General features: G+C 54.0%; 3 protein-coding genes across 6 annotated transcripts; 2 read left to right on the top strand and 1 right to left on the bottom strand.

Annotated features, from left to right (window-relative positions):
- Window positions 1-618: 618 nt before the first annotated feature.
- GUK1 (guanylate kinase 1) lies at window positions 619-11827 on the bottom strand. Of its 3 annotated transcripts, none has more exons than XM_042044081.1 (8): window positions 11723-11827; window positions 6258-6371; window positions 5474-5515; window positions 4633-4729; window positions 2534-2672; window positions 1606-1690; window positions 1212-1297; window positions 619-796 (listed from the first exon to the last, which is right to left on the bottom strand). In XM_042044081.1, exons 1-8 carry the CDS (start codon window positions 11763-11765, stop codon window positions 761-763), a joined length of 642 nt encoding a protein of 213 aa, XP_041900015.1. In that variant the 5' UTR covers window positions 11766-11827; the 3' UTR covers window positions 619-760. The 3 variants fall into 3 exon arrangements, with proteins under 3 accessions (XP_041900015.1, XP_041900017.1, XP_041900016.1); XM_042044083.1 differs by lacking the exon at window positions 11723-11827 and adding an exon at window positions 9994-10099; XM_042044082.1 differs by lacking the exon at window positions 11723-11827 and adding an exon at window positions 8535-8712.
- Window positions 11808-13469, top strand: MRPL55 (mitochondrial ribosomal protein L55). Its single transcript, XM_042044085.1, has 4 exons — window positions 11808-11872; window positions 12492-12565; window positions 12678-12861; window positions 13275-13469. The coding sequence occupies exons 2-4, from the start codon at window positions 12543-12545 to the stop codon at window positions 13416-13418; spliced, it is 351 nt and encodes a 116-aa protein (XP_041900019.1). The 5' UTR covers window positions 11808-11872; window positions 12492-12542; the 3' UTR covers window positions 13419-13469.
- A 47-nt stretch (window positions 13470-13516) lies between these two features.
- CUNH1orf35 (chromosome unknown C1orf35 homolog) lies at window positions 13517-17056 on the top strand. 2 transcript variants are annotated; one of them, XM_042044080.1, is made up of 9 exons: window positions 13517-13603; window positions 14486-14620; window positions 14744-14897; window positions 14980-15025; window positions 15134-15216; window positions 15316-15388; window positions 15713-15792; window positions 16058-16216; window positions 16410-17056. In XM_042044080.1, the coding sequence occupies exons 2-9, from the start codon at window positions 14527-14529 to the stop codon at window positions 16675-16677; spliced, it is 957 nt and encodes a 318-aa protein (XP_041900014.1). In that variant the 5' UTR covers window positions 13517-13603; window positions 14486-14526; the 3' UTR covers window positions 16678-17056. The 2 variants fall into 2 exon arrangements, with proteins under 2 accessions (XP_041900014.1, XP_041900013.1); XM_042044079.1 differs by lacking the exon at window positions 13517-13603 and having other exon boundaries at window positions 13653-14620.
- Window positions 17057-18006: the final 950 nt, after the last annotated feature.

Genomic DNA, 18006 nt, shown 5'->3' on the forward strand with positions numbered 1-18006 from the left:
CCAACCCCTCCAAGGACCCCCAGGATATGTCCTGCTGGAGGGACCAAAGGGCTTGGAAATTTCACAAAAACATCAACATTAAGGATAAAGAAAACTTGGGAAGTGAAGTGCAAAGCTCTCTAGGTCTCAGAACAGAGACCTGTACAAGCAACAGTTACTGGATGCAATGGATTCCCCTTAGGAAAAGGGATTTATTGCTGCCTTCAAGCACATCAGCCCAAAAGGCTGCAAAGCTTAGGAGAGAAATCTTTTCTCCCCCAACTTGTAGGTCTAAAAGCATCAAAAAATCTACCACTAGAACTCAAGTGGAACAACACATGAATTCCACGATTGCTGCTGGAATACCAGAGAAGTTCACAGGATTTTTTCCCCCAGAAGAAAAGGCAGTGGATAGACGATAAAATAGAGTGGCATCAACTGGCACAACGTGTCCCTCCACAAATCCAGCAGTGGGAGCCCAAGCCACATGCTGGAGCTGCAGGTGCCCAAACAGCTCCTCTGCAGCTTTCCAAAGGGGAAGCTTTTTTCCCCCTTTGGCAGCTCCCAAAGAATCCGGAGGTACAAACCTAAAGAGCACGTGCTGAGCATGCAGTGAACAGAAACACAAGCATGACCAGCTTTCCTTTTCTTTCCTTTTAATATAAACATCCTAGGGTAAGTTGGGAGTAGGAGCAGCCTAAAGGGAATGTCTTTTGGAATAAAACGGTGCAACGTGCTTCGGGAATGATGTGCAAAATTAAAACGCCCAAGCAGGGTCAGCTCAGGACTTCCTGGATTCTTGGGTCTTCTTGATTTCCTGCAAGGAGATCAGGAAAGAGACTGAGAATCTGCCACTCTTTGGGAACAGCTCTTGGTTCCACAGCTCAGGAAACCACAAGTGACCAACAACTCACACCAGCTCCACCACGTCACAGGACCAAGCCCTGAGCTCACCTTTAGGGACAAGGCAAGGTTTGACTTGGAAACTCCAGAAACAGGAATCCCCTTCTCTGCCACGCAGGGATGCATGTTTATTTTGCCCCAGCTCAGTATTGTGTTGGATTCATTTCCCACTCTTAGGCCACTGATCCATCATCACCTGTACTCAATCTGTCCCTCAGCAGCTCAAAGCAGACCAAGCGTGAGATGAGGTGACAATTCTGTGGCTGCCTGAGAACAGACCCTCACCTGCCTGGCCCAGGAATGAGGTGGAAAAATCCCCAAGGACTCACCTCCAGCAGCACCTCCTTCAATTCGGAATAGGCCTTTTCTAAATCATCGTTAATGATGATCAGGTCGAACAGCCCAGGCTCTTTACCTGGGAAAGGAGATGAGGTCAGAGTTGGAGGAGAATGTTTCTTCCCTGTGGCACCTCCTGTGCACAGCCCAAAGTCCTATGGCATTTTAACACTATTTTTTAGTATTATTATTTCAGCTGCTGCTAACGAGCTGCTCTGCCAACCACCCCCAAGGAACCACAGTGGGAAATGCAGCAGTGCTTTGATCCAACTCTGCTCATGCCAAGCCCTGCCAGCACTGCTGGAGAGCACAAATCAGATGCTCCCACAAAAACCAGCTCCCAAATCACGCAGGCATCCCCTCTCCCTGCACACTCCAAGGACTTACTGAGCTCCAGGTCCACGCGGGCTGCAGTCAAACGCTTCAGTAAACTCTCTTCCGTCTCAGTCTTTCGGTCCCGTAGTCTTTTCTCCTAAACCCAAGGACAAAGGCATTAAAGAAATGAGTGTTCTGAAAGCTGCAGGCAGAAACCACCCCCCACCCCTCAGGCCAGTGCTGTCTGTGACCACGGGCACGTGAGAACACCCTGGAAAGGGTGAGGGGCCTCACTTACAGCCCAGTGCAAACCAGTGGCCAAACTGGGCTTGAGATCTCCTACCCAGAGTTCAGGGTCCCAGGTTTCTTTTACCTCCCTCTCATTTATTTATTTTTCCAGGTACTGCTGGAAATGAGATCTCTCTGCTGGGCTCTGGCATCTGGTGCTGCTGGCTTCCTCCTCCACAAACTCAACAAGAAACAGACACTGCCTGATGTACTGAGAGCAAGAGGGGAGAGTCAGGAGTTGACCTCATATGTCCTCATCCCTCTCTGAACCATGACAGTGATTCCACTTCTGCAAGAGTCCCAGTGCAATCACTTACATAGGGTAAGACCAGAGTGGTGTAGAATTTATGGTGCTGCACAGAACCAGCCTCCCTGGGTTTAATTTTAACTGTGGAGGCAGATCTCAGCACAAAATCCTTCTCTCCCTAGCACGGAGCACAATTAATGCATTTAAAAACTGGCCACGCTGCGATGGAGTCCATAACCAAGGTGTGGAAAACATCCAGGAAGGACTCAAAAAACACAACACAGGAAGATTTATCCCTGAGGCTGGGGAGCTGGACTGGGCAGAGAAACGCTTGGGAATGTCCTCCCCAGGTAGTGCAGGGCCCTGAGAACACAGAGGTGGCTGAGGGAAGGGGGAGCCCCGTGGCTGCAGAGCCGGACGCTGATTACCTCTAACTGCTACCGGCAAAGCAAGGCGGGCGCTCACCAGGATCTCAATGGACGGCGGCTGCACCGAGATGTAGATGGGGTTCAGGTCGGTCTTCTTGATGTTCTTCACGCCCTGGATGTCGATGTCGAGGACACAGATCTGGTTCTGGGCCTGCACGGCCTGCACAGCTCCTTTACTGGGGACACAGCACACAGGGCAGGGGTCAGAGCAGCCGGGGGGGGTTTGGGGTGTCCCCCTCCTGCAGCGGGTGAACCTCACAGGGCCCCCCTGTGCCCAGGCTGTGGCAGGAGAGGACAGAGCCTGCTCTGCTCTTGATAAGGAGTTTCTCCAAGTGTCCCTGCTCTGGGGAGGAGCAGGGAGCTGCCATCTCCAGCTAGAAAGCCATGCTGGAAGGTGTGGAAATGGATCATGTGTGACTATCCCACAGGACGGGTGGGATGTCTGTAAACTCCTGCCTTGGCAGAGCTCCACCTTCTAGAGGGAAGAGGTTGGAACTCGATGATCTTTAGGTCCCTTCCAACCCAAACCAGCCTGGGATTCTGTGACAAACACGGAAACAACCTTCACCAAAGAGCAAAACCACTGAGAACTCCCCTTCTCCAGAATCCACTGACTCCACACGCTCTCCTGAAGGATGCTGGATGGACACGGATGCTCCATCTGGGTCACAAGATACACTTAAATTCTCCACTTAATTTTTCAAGTGGTGGCTTTTATATGCTGTTAAAGACAAACTCTCTTCCCCAACATGGGGAATTAGCTCAAGCTTTTTAATCATTTATTATTACTCATTGATGAGATTTAGAGAGCAGAAAGGATTGGTGAGAACTTCAACTATTCTTCTAAACAGGAGGGACTCTCCATTTTATCCTACATCTGATCAGGAATATCCTCAGGGGCTTGGAGAGGAAACAGGCTTGGAGAGATTCTGGATTTATTTTGTTTGCAAACTGATCTACATTGCTGAGGAGTTTTGGGGTTTATTTCAGCCTCCCACACTGCATGGCCGCCACCACCACAGCCAGTGTGGCTACACAGAGGGGACTCAAACAAACCCAAGAACATAATTTCATCTGGTAAAGTACCAAATTTCAGGGAAATTGGCAGAGGAGAGCTGCCTCCTCAGCATCCAGCCCAAGAAAAAGGCACCAAAATCAACTCCATCCATGCCCCAGGCACCAGGGAGCAGCCGTCTGCTGGATTAGGCAGGGCCCAAGAGGTGGAAGGAAGCCTGGACTACACAGGATGAAGCCAGGGATTAAGGACCCTGAACTCCATTTCTCCTTGGAGCTGGGTATGTGGAAGAAGAGCTTTCAGCTTTCAGGACTTTCAGGCACTTTTCTTGCCAAACCTGTCAAGACCAGGGCCTGCAGCACATTCAGTCTGGGGGCCTTATGCTGGCAACTCCCACAAGGAAACTATAATGCAATCATGGAATGTTTTGGATTGGAAGAGACCCTAAGGATCATCTCATTCCAACCCCAACTTTCCTCTAGAAGGTGGAGCTCTGCCAAGGCAGGAGTTCCTTCCACTATCCCAGGTGGCTCCAAGCCCTGCCCAGCATAGCCTTGGACACTTCCAGGGATCCAGGGGCAGCCACAGCTTCTCTGGGCACCCTGTGCCTCATCACCCTCACAGTAAAGAATTTCTTAACTCAGAAGGAAACTTTGCCATCTCCAAAGATTCCTTAAAAACACACACTCAGCTCATCAAGAGACATCAAGCCTTCTTGAAAAGCAGGCAGATTTCTTTAATGCCAGTAATTAAATACATCAAGAAACATTTAATCTCCCTCCTCAGCAGGTCCTTTACTAAAGCACCACAATTTTCTCCCAATAATTATATAAGATACCTGACTCCTAATTAACATTCCAGATCACGTTTTATTGATCATCAGCTCCAACGCTGAGGGCAGAGCTATTTTAGAACCCACTCAACTCTTTAACCCCAGTCAGGGGTGCCATGAGATTTATCTGCTCATAATCCAACACTTTACCACAGCAGCACGTAACAGACAACACAGGTATGACTTCTGATCCCAAATTTATAGAATCCCAGAATATTTTGGATTGGAAAGGATCTTCAAGACCATCTAATTCCAGCCCCTCTGGCACAGGCAGGGATACCTGACCTACCTTGTTCCGTACATATTCCCAGAGAACTCTGCGTGCTCAATGAATTCACCAGCATCAATTTCTTTCTGCATTTCCTCTCTGGTCACAAAGTGATAATCTGGAGAAGGGAAAATAGACAGAAATTAATGTTTTGAAGGCAAAGTTCATGGTCAAAATGACACCCATGGGTTTTGGGGGGAGGAGACACTTAAAACCTGCTTCAGACAATGCAGACAGACTGCAGAGATTCACTTCCTAGCTCCACACCAGTTGTCCAAACACCTGCTCAAAACTGCTCAGAGCTTTCTCTGTGGCCAAAAATGCTCCTCTCCCCCATTTTTTATATCCTTTCCCATTCCTGGTGCAGTGGGAACCTCTCCCCCGTTGCCTACAGGTGTGGGATACATTACAGCAGGGCTGGCAAGGCCTTTAATTTGAAAGGATTTATAATTAAAGACCAGAATGGGATGAGAGAGAGGGAGATAAAAGGGAACATCAAAACCAAACTAACTAAAAAGGAATATTTCTTCATCTTCTGTTGAATTCCTCTCTTTATTTCATAGGGAAAACTGCCACTGGAAATTAATAACAAACCTCATTTGATAGTTTCTTAAATATGCAAATAAATGAGAAAACAGCTGGGCAAAAGCTATTAATACAGCTAAGACCATGTCATTAAGCAGCTGCACTTCCCAAAGCAGTGGCCATTGGAGGCTATCTCCCCAGAACTACCTGGAACTTTGGAAAACCAAATCACCCAACACCCAGGTTCAGAGCAGGGTACCTAAAATGAGAGCCCTGCTTTGAAAACCTCAAGTATTTGGAGAGCCCAATGAGACAGAACCAACTGCAACAAGCTCACCTTTGCCATTCACTTCTCCAGGTCTTGGCTGCCTTGTGGTATCTGCAGGGATTAAAAAAAAAAAATCAGAAAAAACAGCCTTGTAAATTCCATACATCACCCAAGGGTGATGCAGGAACAGAGAAATTCAAAGGCTTAAGTGGCACATGGACGTCTAGGAAAAAAATCTCTACCAAGATGCAATTTAGGGGGAAAAAAGGTTTAGTTTGAAGTGAGATGAGATATTCAGTTGAATCAAGAGCACAGGATGCCATGCACACACAAAAAAGACTATTTTAAGTTTTCTTCTCCTCCCATACCTATAAGTTTTTAAGCATCCAGTATTTGCTCTTTCATGGTGGAGTGAATCCAGATCTCAAAGCACAGATTTTACTTTCAGTACACAAAGTGTTGGGACATTAAAACACGTTTTGGTAATGGACTTAAAAACACCTTGCAAAGCTCCCCGTAAAAATCAAATGGCTTTTGAAGCAGCAATGTGGGGGGATTTTGTTACTTCCAGAGTCAAGAACCACTCAGAAGAAACTTGTTTCCTCTCTGAGCTGTGTTTAGAGATGTGGGGAGTCACCAGGCCTGGAAAGATGCTACTCCAGACCAATCTTAGACTTGCCACTCAATACCAGGAGTAAAAAGTGTCCTGAATTATTTAAACAGGCCCGAGAGCCCACAGACAGACTGGGGCACAGCCATGAAACACCATTCTTTGGGGTATAAATAGAGCTCCAGAGACAGGCTCTGAGCTGGCACTCCTGAACTCCTCCACAGCCCATCCCTGGATACTCACGGGAGACGCTGAAGCCGAAGATGTTCTCATAATCTTTGAGCAATTTCTTTAACAAAGTGCTTTTCCCTGCACCCGATGGGCCACTCAGAACCACTGGCCTTGGTCCCTGCATGACTGGGGAGAGGCAGAAAAATGTGTCTGGTTAGAAACACACGTGGAAACACAGCTGTGGACTCCCAGGAGTGCTCAGCTCCTCAAACCAGCACCAATCCTTTACCCTTGGGTACAAATTTCTGTAGGAAAATCTGAAACGATGCAAAATCACAAGCCTACAGCTGATAAAGAGTACTGGGAGTGCAGGAAGAGTTCTTAAGAGATTGAGGTTAAACTCATAGGATGTAACCCAAAGGAGGAGGAAACTGCGTTCCAGCTGCCACTAAACTGGGGTAATTCAAGCCAGCTGTTTTCCATCACCATGGGTGGGTCTCACTGGAACCAAAAATCTTAAGGAAAACTCTCTCTAACAGGAACAAAACCTTATTTCTGCCTGGTGGCACTTGGAATCATGGGACAGAGGTACAGGCCCAGCCCCTTCCCCCTCACAGGGAAAAAAGAGCTTCAAGGAGAGTTTGCAGGATAAGACTTTGGAGTTCTCCATCACCAACCCCCAAACTGTTGCAGCAGCATCTGAACTCAGGTGTAATCACTGCCATGAACGTGCTCTGGAGTCTATTCCCATATTTCCTGGAGCACCAACTCCATCTGGAGGTGTCTCGTGGCAAGAGGGAAAGGTTCAGTTCCTGGTACAGGTGAAAAAAAGGCAGCCTGGGGCCACGCAGAACTTGCTGCAGTTGTTTATTCAGCCAGAAAGAGAGGGGGGAAAAAAAAATGTTTTCATGTTCCTGCATCTCTGGGGAGGAAGAAAGGTTAATTATCCACACGGGAAAAAGAAGAAAATGCTGAATAAGGGTACGGGGGTACCACTGGAGACCCTCATCCATCAGCAGCTTCCAAACCAGAAGTGATGGTGAGAGTGGGACAAACCAAATGAGTTCTCCCAATTTAAAAACAACTACTTGCAGCAAGCAGTAAAATCCCTGGAAAAGCATTTTTTTAACCTGCTGGGCTGGGTGTGGCCTGGCAAGCCACCAGCCAAGAGGCAGATAATGCCTTTCCATTTTAAATTGGCTCACAGCAATGTCACCCTGACTTTACACATCACTTTTTCAAACAGCCTTAAGCCAAATGCTGTCTCGCCAGAGCAGCCGCGGGCTAATCCAGCCGGGCTCGCTCCCTGGCCCCGCCTGCGTGAGCGGGACACCTCCTCCGCCCCAAACCCCTCCCTCAGGCAGCACGACAGCCGGACAATTACACAAGTTTTCCCTCTGCTCCCCGAGGATGCTCGTCTGACCGGAGTTCATCCCAGGCTGTGCGAAGGGACGGGATATTAATACACAAAGGCTAAGGAGGTGCCAACAGCGGCAGCGTGGGTCGTAACAACGCCCACGGTCAGTCATTATCCATAAGGAAATTCCTTTATTCCTTCTTTTCTTTTGCTTAGCGCCCTCCAGCTGCTGCAGGCCCAGAGATCCAACAGATGAGATTTTGGAGAGCCACTCCCATCACCACATTGCCAGATTAGGCTACATCATCCCAAAAACTGAAGGCTGAACAAACTCTAGGAAGTCCTCTGGGGACCTTCCTACCATTCCTTTAGTCCTTAAACTTCCATAATTTCCAAAAAACACAGGTTTAAATATTCCATACCAGAAGAAAGCACCAGAGAGATGCTACACAGTGCTTGCAGCAAGGAAGCAAAGCAGTCCCTGAGGAGTTACCCAAAGCATTCCCCTCTCTCCTGTCCCTCACAGTTCTTCTCTCCTGCATAATTCAATCAGGTGAGCCCTAAGCATTCCTTGGAAAACACTCCACACAAATTCATCACCCTTCAGACATCCCTGTGGCTTCACCACACACCTGCTCCCCAGCACTGTTCCTTCATCACACAGCAGCTTCCACAAGCACCCCGAAAGCCTCACACGTGACACTGGGATCCCAGCATGGATTTGTCCAGGTGTTCCTGGACAAACCTGTCCATGATCCAGCTGTGCCAACAAGAACTGCTCCAGATGCACAAATCCCAGTCCTAGATCCCAGCCAGAGGAAAAAGAGCTTTTCCCTCTCCTCTCTCAAAATTTTATCTGCCCTTTAGCAAACACCAGCAGAAGACCAGGAATTTAAAGCTGCCCAAATCACTTCCAATCATTTCATTCCACCCCAGACAAACTGGGAAGGGAGGCAGGAGTGGGCTGGGAGCAGGCTCCATCACATCCTTACCTTTTCCCCGTCCTCCCTTCCAGCCAAGGAAAGCAGTCCAGCTCCTGGCAGCAGCACAGACTCCTGGGGATGGAGCTGGGCTATTTGTGAGCTCCTAAAGCCTTAATTAATGAGTCTCAGTTTTAAGATGGCCAATGAGAACAATCCCGCTGGGCTTTAATCTCCCTTCCTGGTTCCTCCTCCGCTCCCTGCTCTCCTGGCTGGCAAAGATGCATCCAACACCTCCAAAAGGCTGAGGGGTGACAGCCCTTGCTGGTCTGGGATTAAGGAAAACAGCAAAATTGTCCCTGCAGTCACTGAAGGCACAAGGATTTCATCTGCGTGGAATCCTGGAATGGCTGGTGTTGGAAGGGACCTTCCAGACCTTCTCATTCCAAACCCCAGCCATGGGCAAGGACAGTTTCCACTAGACCAGGCTGCTCCAAGGCCCATCCAGCCTGGAACAGTTCCAGGCACTTTCCTTCTGCAGGAACATTCCTCCTCCTTTGGACCAAATCCACACAGCTTCACCACTGCTTCCCCCAGCTCCACGACCACGAAGGCGAGAGGAAAACTCCTTCTCCTGCTCACAGATCCAAACCACGTCCCACCACTTCCACAGTGAGACCCTCTCCTTCACTTTACTCCCTTTTCTTTCCCCAAAACACTCGTAACTGAGAGAAAAGACACCTGGGTTGTGATCACCTCTCACTTCCTTCAAAGCCGGACTAAAAATAAACCTGAAGACTTGCAGGTGCTTCCTCCTGCCTCCCTCGTGAATGCCTTCTCTTGCTGGACATCTGCAGAGGAAAACTGGCAGGGAACAAAAGCCATTTCCACTCCCAGGTGATGGGGCTGGGCCCTCACAGGAGAAGAGATAGCAAACTGGGAATTTCATAGAATCCCAGTTTGGTTGGAAGTGACCTTAAAGCTCATCTTGTTCCACCCCTGCCATGGGCAGGGACACATCCCAGTGTCCCAGGCTGCTCCAAGCCCTGTCCAACCCGGCCTTGGACACTGCCAGGGATGGAGCATCCACAGCCTCCCAGGGCAATCCCACGATGTCCCGGCCCTCATTCCCTGCTCCCCCATCCCTGCCAAACAGCTCCTCCCCCCACCAACCCACAGCCCTCAAAACCCACAGGTAAAGCAACAAAAGAACCCCCAAAAGCCCAGATCTAATGGATATGGGGCTTTTTCCTCTCTCCTGCTTGGCTCCCAGCCCAGGAATGCATCAGTGCATCACACTTCCAAGCTGGCTGCAGCAGAAACATCACAACGATGTAGTTATTTTAGGCAGAAGCTCAATTTTTTCCCGTTTTGTCAGATTTTGGCATTTTCAGAGCAGCCAATCTGCAAATATCCAGCACAGAGTTTCCTAAAAATGGGTTGGGATCCAACATAACCCACCAAAACCACTGCAAAGTCAATCAGCAAGAGAACAGCCCAACTAATTAACAATATCAATTATCTACCACACCTGGGACTGAGGACAAACAGCCACACCAACCCCTCTGGGCTGCAAAAAGATGAGGTGGTCACTGAAGGAGGATGCAGAAGGCTGTCCCCAAGGCAAGGAACGTTTCCTGGTCTGTTTGTGGGGCTAAATTCACCCAGGATTTTACCTCGTGGGTGGCAACATAACCAGGGGAGCAAAGGACAGACATCACAAGAGTTAAACAAATTAAAACTGATTAGCAGAGAGGCTTTACTGGGAAGGCAAAGCCCCCTTATGAAGAAGAAAAGAAGATTAAAGCACAGTTTCCCTGGAGCCTTGAGAAAGGTCTCCCAGATTAGGATTATAATCCCACCCCCTATTTTTAGCAGGTTTGTTAAAAAGGTGCCACCCCCACCTTTCTAATATTTGGGACAGGTTCCAAAAAGGGGCAGAGCTCCTGCCGTGACAGACAGGGAATTATCTGCAGCACTGGAACACGAGCAGGGAGGTTCCACCCTTCCAACCTCACCCCTCCTGTGATCCTGTGAGGAGCAGAGCATCCCACAGCAGTACGGAGCTGGAATTCAGCCACCTGTTGCCTGGAAATAATTACCTAAAAAGCACTAATTAGCCCTTCCACTGGCTGCACTCCTGGCTTGCAGGGAGCCCTGATGCCACAGAAGGGACATGAACCACTTGCTCAAGGTCACTGCAGAAATCAGGGAGGTCCAAGCCAGTTATTCCAAGACCACGTCCTGCTGCAAACCAGACCAGTTTAACCCACCAGTAGGATGAAACCAGTTTACCCACGTGGGAAAACCTCTACAGAGGTGAAGCTCACACAGGTGTGGTTTTACCATCCACTTCCCCACACACGTTTCACCACAGAGGGCTCTGTTTTACAATACCTGAGGGATGCTTATCCCTAATTCCCTCTTACCTCACCATATCCCACGGTGACCACAAACCCCACCTGGTTCCACAAGCACATCCCTGTCTGTCTTATCTAACCAGGGACAGGAACGTCTTGGAGTCACCCCGGAGCAGCTCAGCGATGGGCACCCAGCGTGGATGTCAGCAAGAGCACACAGCCAGCCCGGGGACAGCCCTGTGGGGCTGCGACCTGTCCCACCGCCCTCAGCCATCCCACATGGATAACACAGGGCACGCAGCGGATCAGGGGGAGCTCAGCTTTCCCGGGGCTGGGTGTCAGCCCCCTCATCCAGGGGGTCCTGTGGGGGATCAGCACCCCCAGGTCGGCACCGCAGTGCCCCGGCACCCCTCAGCCTCACATGACACCCCTCAGTGCCCACATGAGGCACTCAGCAGCCTGGGGCCAGCTGGGACCCCCCAGCTCAGGGCTCAGGGCCCTCAGTCCAGGACCTCTGTGAGCGGCTGAGCATCCTGGCGCCTGCCGGACCCCCTCAGCCCAAGGCCTTTGTGAGGGGCTGAGCACCCCGGGACCCCTCAGCAGAGGAACCCCAGGAGGAGCTAGGCACCCCAGGGCAGGCTGGGCCCCCTTGGCCAAAAGCCCTTGTGAGGAGCTGAGGACCCCGGAGCCGGCCAGGACCCCCTCATTCCAGGCCCCCGTGAGGGGCTGAACGCCCCGAGGTCCTTCAACTGAGGACCCCTGTGAGTGACCGAGCTCCTCGGGCTGGCTGGACCCCCTCTATCCATGGCCCTTGTGAGGTCTCGGCACGCCGTGGCCGGCTGTGCCCCTCAGCCTGCGGTCCCCGTGCGGGTGCGCACCCTGAGCCCCATCCCCGCTCACCCGCCCGGGCGATCCCCGCCCCGCGCATCCGCCCGCGGATCATGAGGGGTGGGGGGGGGCGGTCCCGGCAGCCCCCGCGCGCGCCCCCCGCCGCCGCCGCGCGTCCTGACGTCACCGAGGGGGCGGGGCCACGGGGGAGCGCGCCGTCACGTGAGCGCGGGGCGGCGGGACGGACCACGCGCCGCGCCGGGCGGGGGGGGGGTGAGCGCGGCTGGGGGTCCTGGGGATGAACCATGATGGTGGGGGGGTGCAGCAGCAGCAGGGCCGTGATGGGGAGGGGGAGTTGGGGGAGAACAGCGAGGGGGGAGAACGGAGGGGCAACATGGGCTGAACCATGGCGGGGGGGCGGTGTTGGACCGAACCACGGTGGGGTGGCGGGAGCCATAGTGGGGCTGAACCATGGTTGGATAGGCAGAGAGGTGGGGGGGCTGAACCATGGTGGGTGTGGGGGGGAGCCGTGATGGGACTGAACCATGTCGGGGCGGGGAGAGACGTGGTTGGGCTGAACCATTGCGGGAACGGGGGAACCGCAGTGGGGTTGAACCATGGCGGGGGCGGGAGAAGACATGGGGCCGAACCATTGCGGGGGGGGGGGGAGACGTGGTGGGGCTTAACCATGGCGGGGGCGGGGGGAGCCATCATGGAGCCAGACTGTGGCAGGAGCTGTCATGGGGCTGCCTCGTGCTGCAGAGGGCAGTGGGAGCTTCACCGTGATGGGGACACGGGCGTGCTGCCTCACAGCCACCCCAGGACCTTTCCTTGTCCCCAGGCTGTGCCATCTCCCCCGTCTGCTGGACCCGTGTCTCCCACCTGGGCTGAGATGGCGGCGAGCCGGGCACTGAGGTGAGCACAGGGTGTGCTGTGAGGTCCGCGCTGCGGCGAGCTCCCGCTGCTCCTGGACGTTCGCGTCCCCCTCACGGTGACACCTGCCCCTCTCCCACCCTTCTCCCGCCAGTGCCCTGCGCCTCCAGGCCGCGTTCCGGCCGCCGCTCGCCGCCTGCGTCCGCAGCAACTCCAACCGCGCCGCCATCTCCCACCTGCGCCGGCAGCTCTACGGCCGCCTCTACCCCGTGCTGCTGGTCAACACCGACGGCTCCACCGTCCGCCTGCGCTACAGGGAGCCCAAGAGGATCCTCATGGTATGGGCGATGTGGCTGCGGAGAGGCTGGGGGCAAGGAGAGCCCCACCGGCCTCATGCCGTGTCCCGACGGTCTCGTGCCACGTCCCAGGGGGCTCATGCTGTGTCCCCTGGGGTCTCGTGCCCTGTCCCAGGGCCTGATGATGTGTCCTGGGAGCTCACACCGTGTCCCTGGGATCTCACCCTGTGTCCCTGGGATCTCACACCGTGTCCCAGGGGTCTCACGCCTTGTCCCAGGGGTCTCACGCCTTGTACTGGGAGCTCGTGCCTGGCCCTGGGGTATCTCACACCATTTCCCAGGGATTTCATGCTGTGTCCCAGGGGTCTCATGCTGCGTCCAGGAAGCTCATGCCGTGTGCTAGGGGTGTCACGCTGTGTCCCCGGGGTCTCATGCCGTGTCCACCGTGTCCCCAGCTGCCCCTGGACAGCAGCACGCTGCCCGAAGCCGAGCGCAAGGCTCGCCTGCGCCGGCACTTCCCCAGCAAGCCCAAGGCCAAGGAGGAGGAAACCTTCGAGGGCATCGACTTGGACACCTACAAGAAGTTCTGGAAGAAGTGAAGCCCTGAAACCAGAAATGTGTAGCTATATAAATAAATATATACAAGTAAAGCCGTGTGTCGGCAGCGCGGTTCTGTGGGGCTCCCCCCGCGCGGGGCGGCGCGGTGGTACCGCCCGTCTCGCGCCCCCCTGCGGCGGTGCCCGCGGTGGTAGCGGCGGGGCGGGCGCGCGCTCGGCGGCCGGAGGTGCGTGAGGGGAGCGGGGGCGGGTTTGGGATTTGGGGATTTGGGGATTTTGGGATTTGGGGGTTCCGGGTGTCACCCCGCGGGTCGGGCCCGCCTGGTTCTCGCACTCCCCAACCCGGAGGTGCCGGGGGTGCAGGGAGCCCTTTGCGTGCTGCTTTCACACGCTTCCGGGGCCGGGCAAACTCCCCCTTCAGGCCCTGCAGCCTCCAGGTCCTGCAGCTTCCCCCGGCCCCGAGCCCCTTCGCAGAGCCTGAAACTCTCCCCCAGGCAATGCCCTACCCCGGGCCGTGCCGCCTCTTCTCGGGCACTACCACCTCCCGTCCAGGCCGTGTGACTCCCTCTTCAAGCTCTCATGCCATCCGGGCTGTGAAATCCTTCCTAGACCCTGAAACCCCCCCAGGCCATGAACCCTCGCCTTGAAGCCCAGAACCCCCACGCGGGCCATAAACTCCTCCATCGACCCTGTAACCTCCTCCCAGACCCTGAACCTTCCCACTTGGAGTCCTGAACTGCTCCCCCAAACGCTGTGAATCCCCCTCACCCTGCAACCCCTTCCCAGACCCTGAAACCCCCAACCTGTGACTTCCCCACTGCTGGCCCTAAACCCTGCTTGAAGCTCTGAACCCCCCAAGGCCATGAACCCCCTCGAGGCCTCCCTAACCCCCCTCCTCACCCAGCAACCTCCCCCCAGGCTGGGACCCTCCCCAAGCCGTGCACCCTCTCCCACCTCCAGGTTAAAAAGCCCCCTTGCAGCCTGTAACACCCCCCAAAAGGCCTTTGGTTACTCCACTGACACCTGGGGGGCCAAATTTGCTTCCCTGCGCCTTCAGGAGCCGCATGGGGCATCTGAAATGGGTAAACCCAAGGCTGATCCCTTTGCAGGTCACCAGATTCCCCCCGAATCTGCTGCAGGGTGCAGCACCATGTTCGGCTCCTCCCGGGGCGGGGTCCGGGGGGGCCAGGACCAGTTCAGCTGGGAGGATGTGAAGACGGACAAACAGCGTGAGAACTACCTGGGTAAGGGCTGATCCTGCTCAACCCCCCTGTCCCACCCTCCCTGTCGCACCTGACACGGTTTTGGGGTGCAGGTGGAGGTTTTGGGGTGCGATGATGTTGAGGGGGAGTCATTGCTCCCCACAGGGAACTCCCTGATGGCGCCGGTGGGCCGGTGGCAGAAGGGCAAGGACCTGACCTGGTATGCCAAGGGCAAGCAGGACACGGCCCCCCCGTTATCCCGGGAAGAAGAGCTGGCTGCCGTCCGCCTGGCTGAGCAGGAGGCCATGATGGCAGCACTGTGAGTCCACACCCCCACAAACACCCCAAAAAACGGCGTTGCAAAGCCTCCCCACACACGTCACCTCTTCTTGTTTTTATAGGGGCTACAAGAACTTGAAGAGGCAGCCCACGGGCCTCAGCAAGGAGGTAATGGGGGCACCACTTATCCCCCCAGTGACACCTGGGGGTGTCCCCTCCCCTCGGCTCTTGTTTTGGAGACACACACAGGACACTGTCCCCCCTCCCTCCCCACAGGACCTGGCTGAGGTGTGCAAGAGGGACGGCGCCGAGCGGGACGAGAAGGACGTGGATCGGGTGGTGGGTTTGGGCAGCTCCAGGTAAGAAGAAGTGGGGATCCTGCACCAATTCCAGGACAGTTATTTTTAGATTGTCTGATTTTAAGTGTTTTTATGCTTTTTTGTGTGGTCTCTCCGCAGTGGCAGTGCTGGCCGGGTGATGCTCTCCAAGGAGGACAAGGAGGCGGCCAAGATGGGGCTTTCTGTCTTCACGGTACGGTGCCAGTCACGTTGTCCTTGGAAGGTTCAAAAATAGATGGAAAAAGTGCCCCACACTTGGAATATCTTATTTAAAAACCAGTCTGGTTATTGTAGCACAGACACCTGCAGGAGTTTCCTGTGTCCTGTTGGCACGGAGTTCATTTGTGGGGCTTTAATTTGGAAGCAGCTCTTAAGGGTGTTCTAATTTTTCCCCAAATGTAATTTAAATATTTTTTTTCCAAGTTTAATTTTTAAAGGGAGATAAACCCTTTGTCTTGTAATTACAAGCTACGGTCTCTTGGATTCACTCTGTATTTTTCCCCCTCTCCAACCCTAGCACCAGAAAGTCTCCAGCAGCCCAGAGACATCTAGCTCCAAGAAGAAGCAGGAAAAGGAGGAGAAGGTGGAGGAGAAACGGTGAGGATTTTTCCCACTCTGGTGGGAAACCACCAGAAATGCCCTGGGTCTCGTGGGAAATACTTTACAAAATGTTTCCATGGCTTTGTTTGGCACTGGGCTTGTTCTGCAGCTGTCTGAATCATCCCCAGAAGCCTCTGTGGGCTCCTCCTTGGCAAAGGAGGGATGTGGTGGGCTGTGCCTGGAAAAAGGGATGGGGATGAGTTTTTGGAGCCAGAGGGATGCACAGTGCAGGGATTCTCACTGCTTGATCTCTTCCCCACAGACCTGAGAGCAGCAAAAAATCCAAAAAGGAGAAAAAGAAGGAGAAAAAGAACAAGAGAAAGAAGAAACATAAAAAGGAGAAGAAGAAGGACAAGGACAAGCATTCCAAGAAGGATGCTGCCCCATCATCCTCCGATTCTTCCCCGGATCGGGATAAGAGGTAACTGGGTTGGGATGGGGCACCATCAGTGGAAAACGGGACGAAGCATTCAGGAGAGCCACATGATCATGGCTGGCATCAGGATGTCCCACTGGGCATCTCCTGGCTTTCCAAAACCCCTTTTTCACCCCCAGAATCACCTTGTTGGCATCCCCAAGATCCCTGCTGTCACGTCCTCCCCCTGTCCCCGCAGGCAGCACCGCAGGAACGCGCGGCAGCACTCGGAGCCGTCGCGGCAGCACTCGGAGCCGTCGCGGCACGGCAGCCGGCGGCGGCACGGCACGGGCTCCTCGGCCAGCAGCGGGGATTGCGGCCGGAGCCCCGCCCGCCGCCGCAGCCGGAGCAGGGACGGCCGCGGCCGCCACCCGTCCCCGCGGCGCAGGGGCAGGAAGAGGAGCAGGTCCCGGTCTCCCCCGGCCCGCGGGGTCCGGCAGCGCCACGACACCGACTCGGAGGACTGAGGGGGAGCCCGGGCTTGTTTCAGGGAGATCTGCCGTAGATTGATATTTTTTTAAGGTGATTAAATTAAAAACGCCGCAGCTCCGCGGGCACCGGGGCAGAATCTGGCAAAGGGCGTTAAGGTTGTGGTGCCAACGGCGCCTTCCCTGCCCGCCCAGGGGCGGCAGCAGCAGCTGTGGGGGCAGCAGGGCCCCGGGCACCCTGCTCCTCACTCCCTAGATCCATCCATCCATCCATCCAGGCAGGACTGAGCACGGAGGATGCTGTGGGCTGGGGGTTGGTGCTGGGGTGGTTCTGGCTGTGGTGCTGAAAATGCTGTGGATACCTCGTGTTTATGTATAGAGACTTTGGAAGAGATTATTATTATTATTATTGTTTTTATCATGGTTTTTTTGTCTTCTTTCTCTGCCCTTGAGTGCTTGGCAGCACAGTGGCTGAGAGTTTCTTTCTTTAAAAATTCCCTAAGTTCATCAGCTGCATGGATGGGACCTTGAAGCTCATCAAGCTCCAATCCCCCTGCCATGGGTGGGGACACCTTCCCCTGGACCAGGTTGCTCCAAGCCCTGTACAACCTGGCCTTGGACACTTAAATAATTCCTCAGCTTACAGGGAAAAAGTGGATGGGACCAGGTGTCTTCCATAGGCTTTGGCCCTGGCCACATCCACCCACCCCAGAGAGCAGCAAACTCCATTCCCATCCAGTAATTAAACCCTCACAACACAATTATTTATGTTCTTGGCATCCTGAAGGAGGGGAATTTTACATCAATAAATAGAAATATTGATCCAAATGGAAAGGGGGTGGCTGGAGCATCGCTGGCTGTGGCATGGCCGTGCCAAGCACCAGGGCCTCATTTGTGTAATTAATGATGCAGTTGAAGACAGGGAGGGTTTGTGTATCTTGGTGGACAAAAGCCCAGTGGGGCCACGCTCAGGAGCTGACAAAGCCCTTCTGTCCCAGCACGCTGGGCCTGGGCAGTGGGAGGTGCTGCAGGGCCGTCACAGCTTTCAGTGATCCCCAGCCCAACACGATTTTTGGGGTTGACAAACTCTTCGCACGAAGGCTGCTCCTCGTGGTCTGAGCAGCTGCAGATTCAGATCCATCCCAGAGATCCCCATGGCACAGCTGGGGTGGCCCCGAGCCTGTGCACTCCCTGGCCAGGGGCTCTCACCCTGCTGGTGCTCACCAGGCTGAGCTCGGGGTCACCTCCAGGGGATTTTGGAGCCTGCTGGAAGCATCCCAGAGCAGGGCTGTGCCTAATGGGAATTGGGCACTGGGAGCCACAGGCTGAAAAGGGAACCACGGGAGAGTGGAAACACCACAGCAAGCA

This window comes from Corvus kubaryi, unplaced genomic scaffold (genome assembly GCF_017639235.1).
Source record: "Corvus kubaryi isolate FWS band 111438036 unplaced genomic scaffold, C.kubaryi_AGA036_p1.0 37398, whole genome shotgun sequence".
Lineage (NCBI taxonomy): Eukaryota > Metazoa > Chordata > Aves > Passeriformes > Corvidae > Corvus > Corvus kubaryi.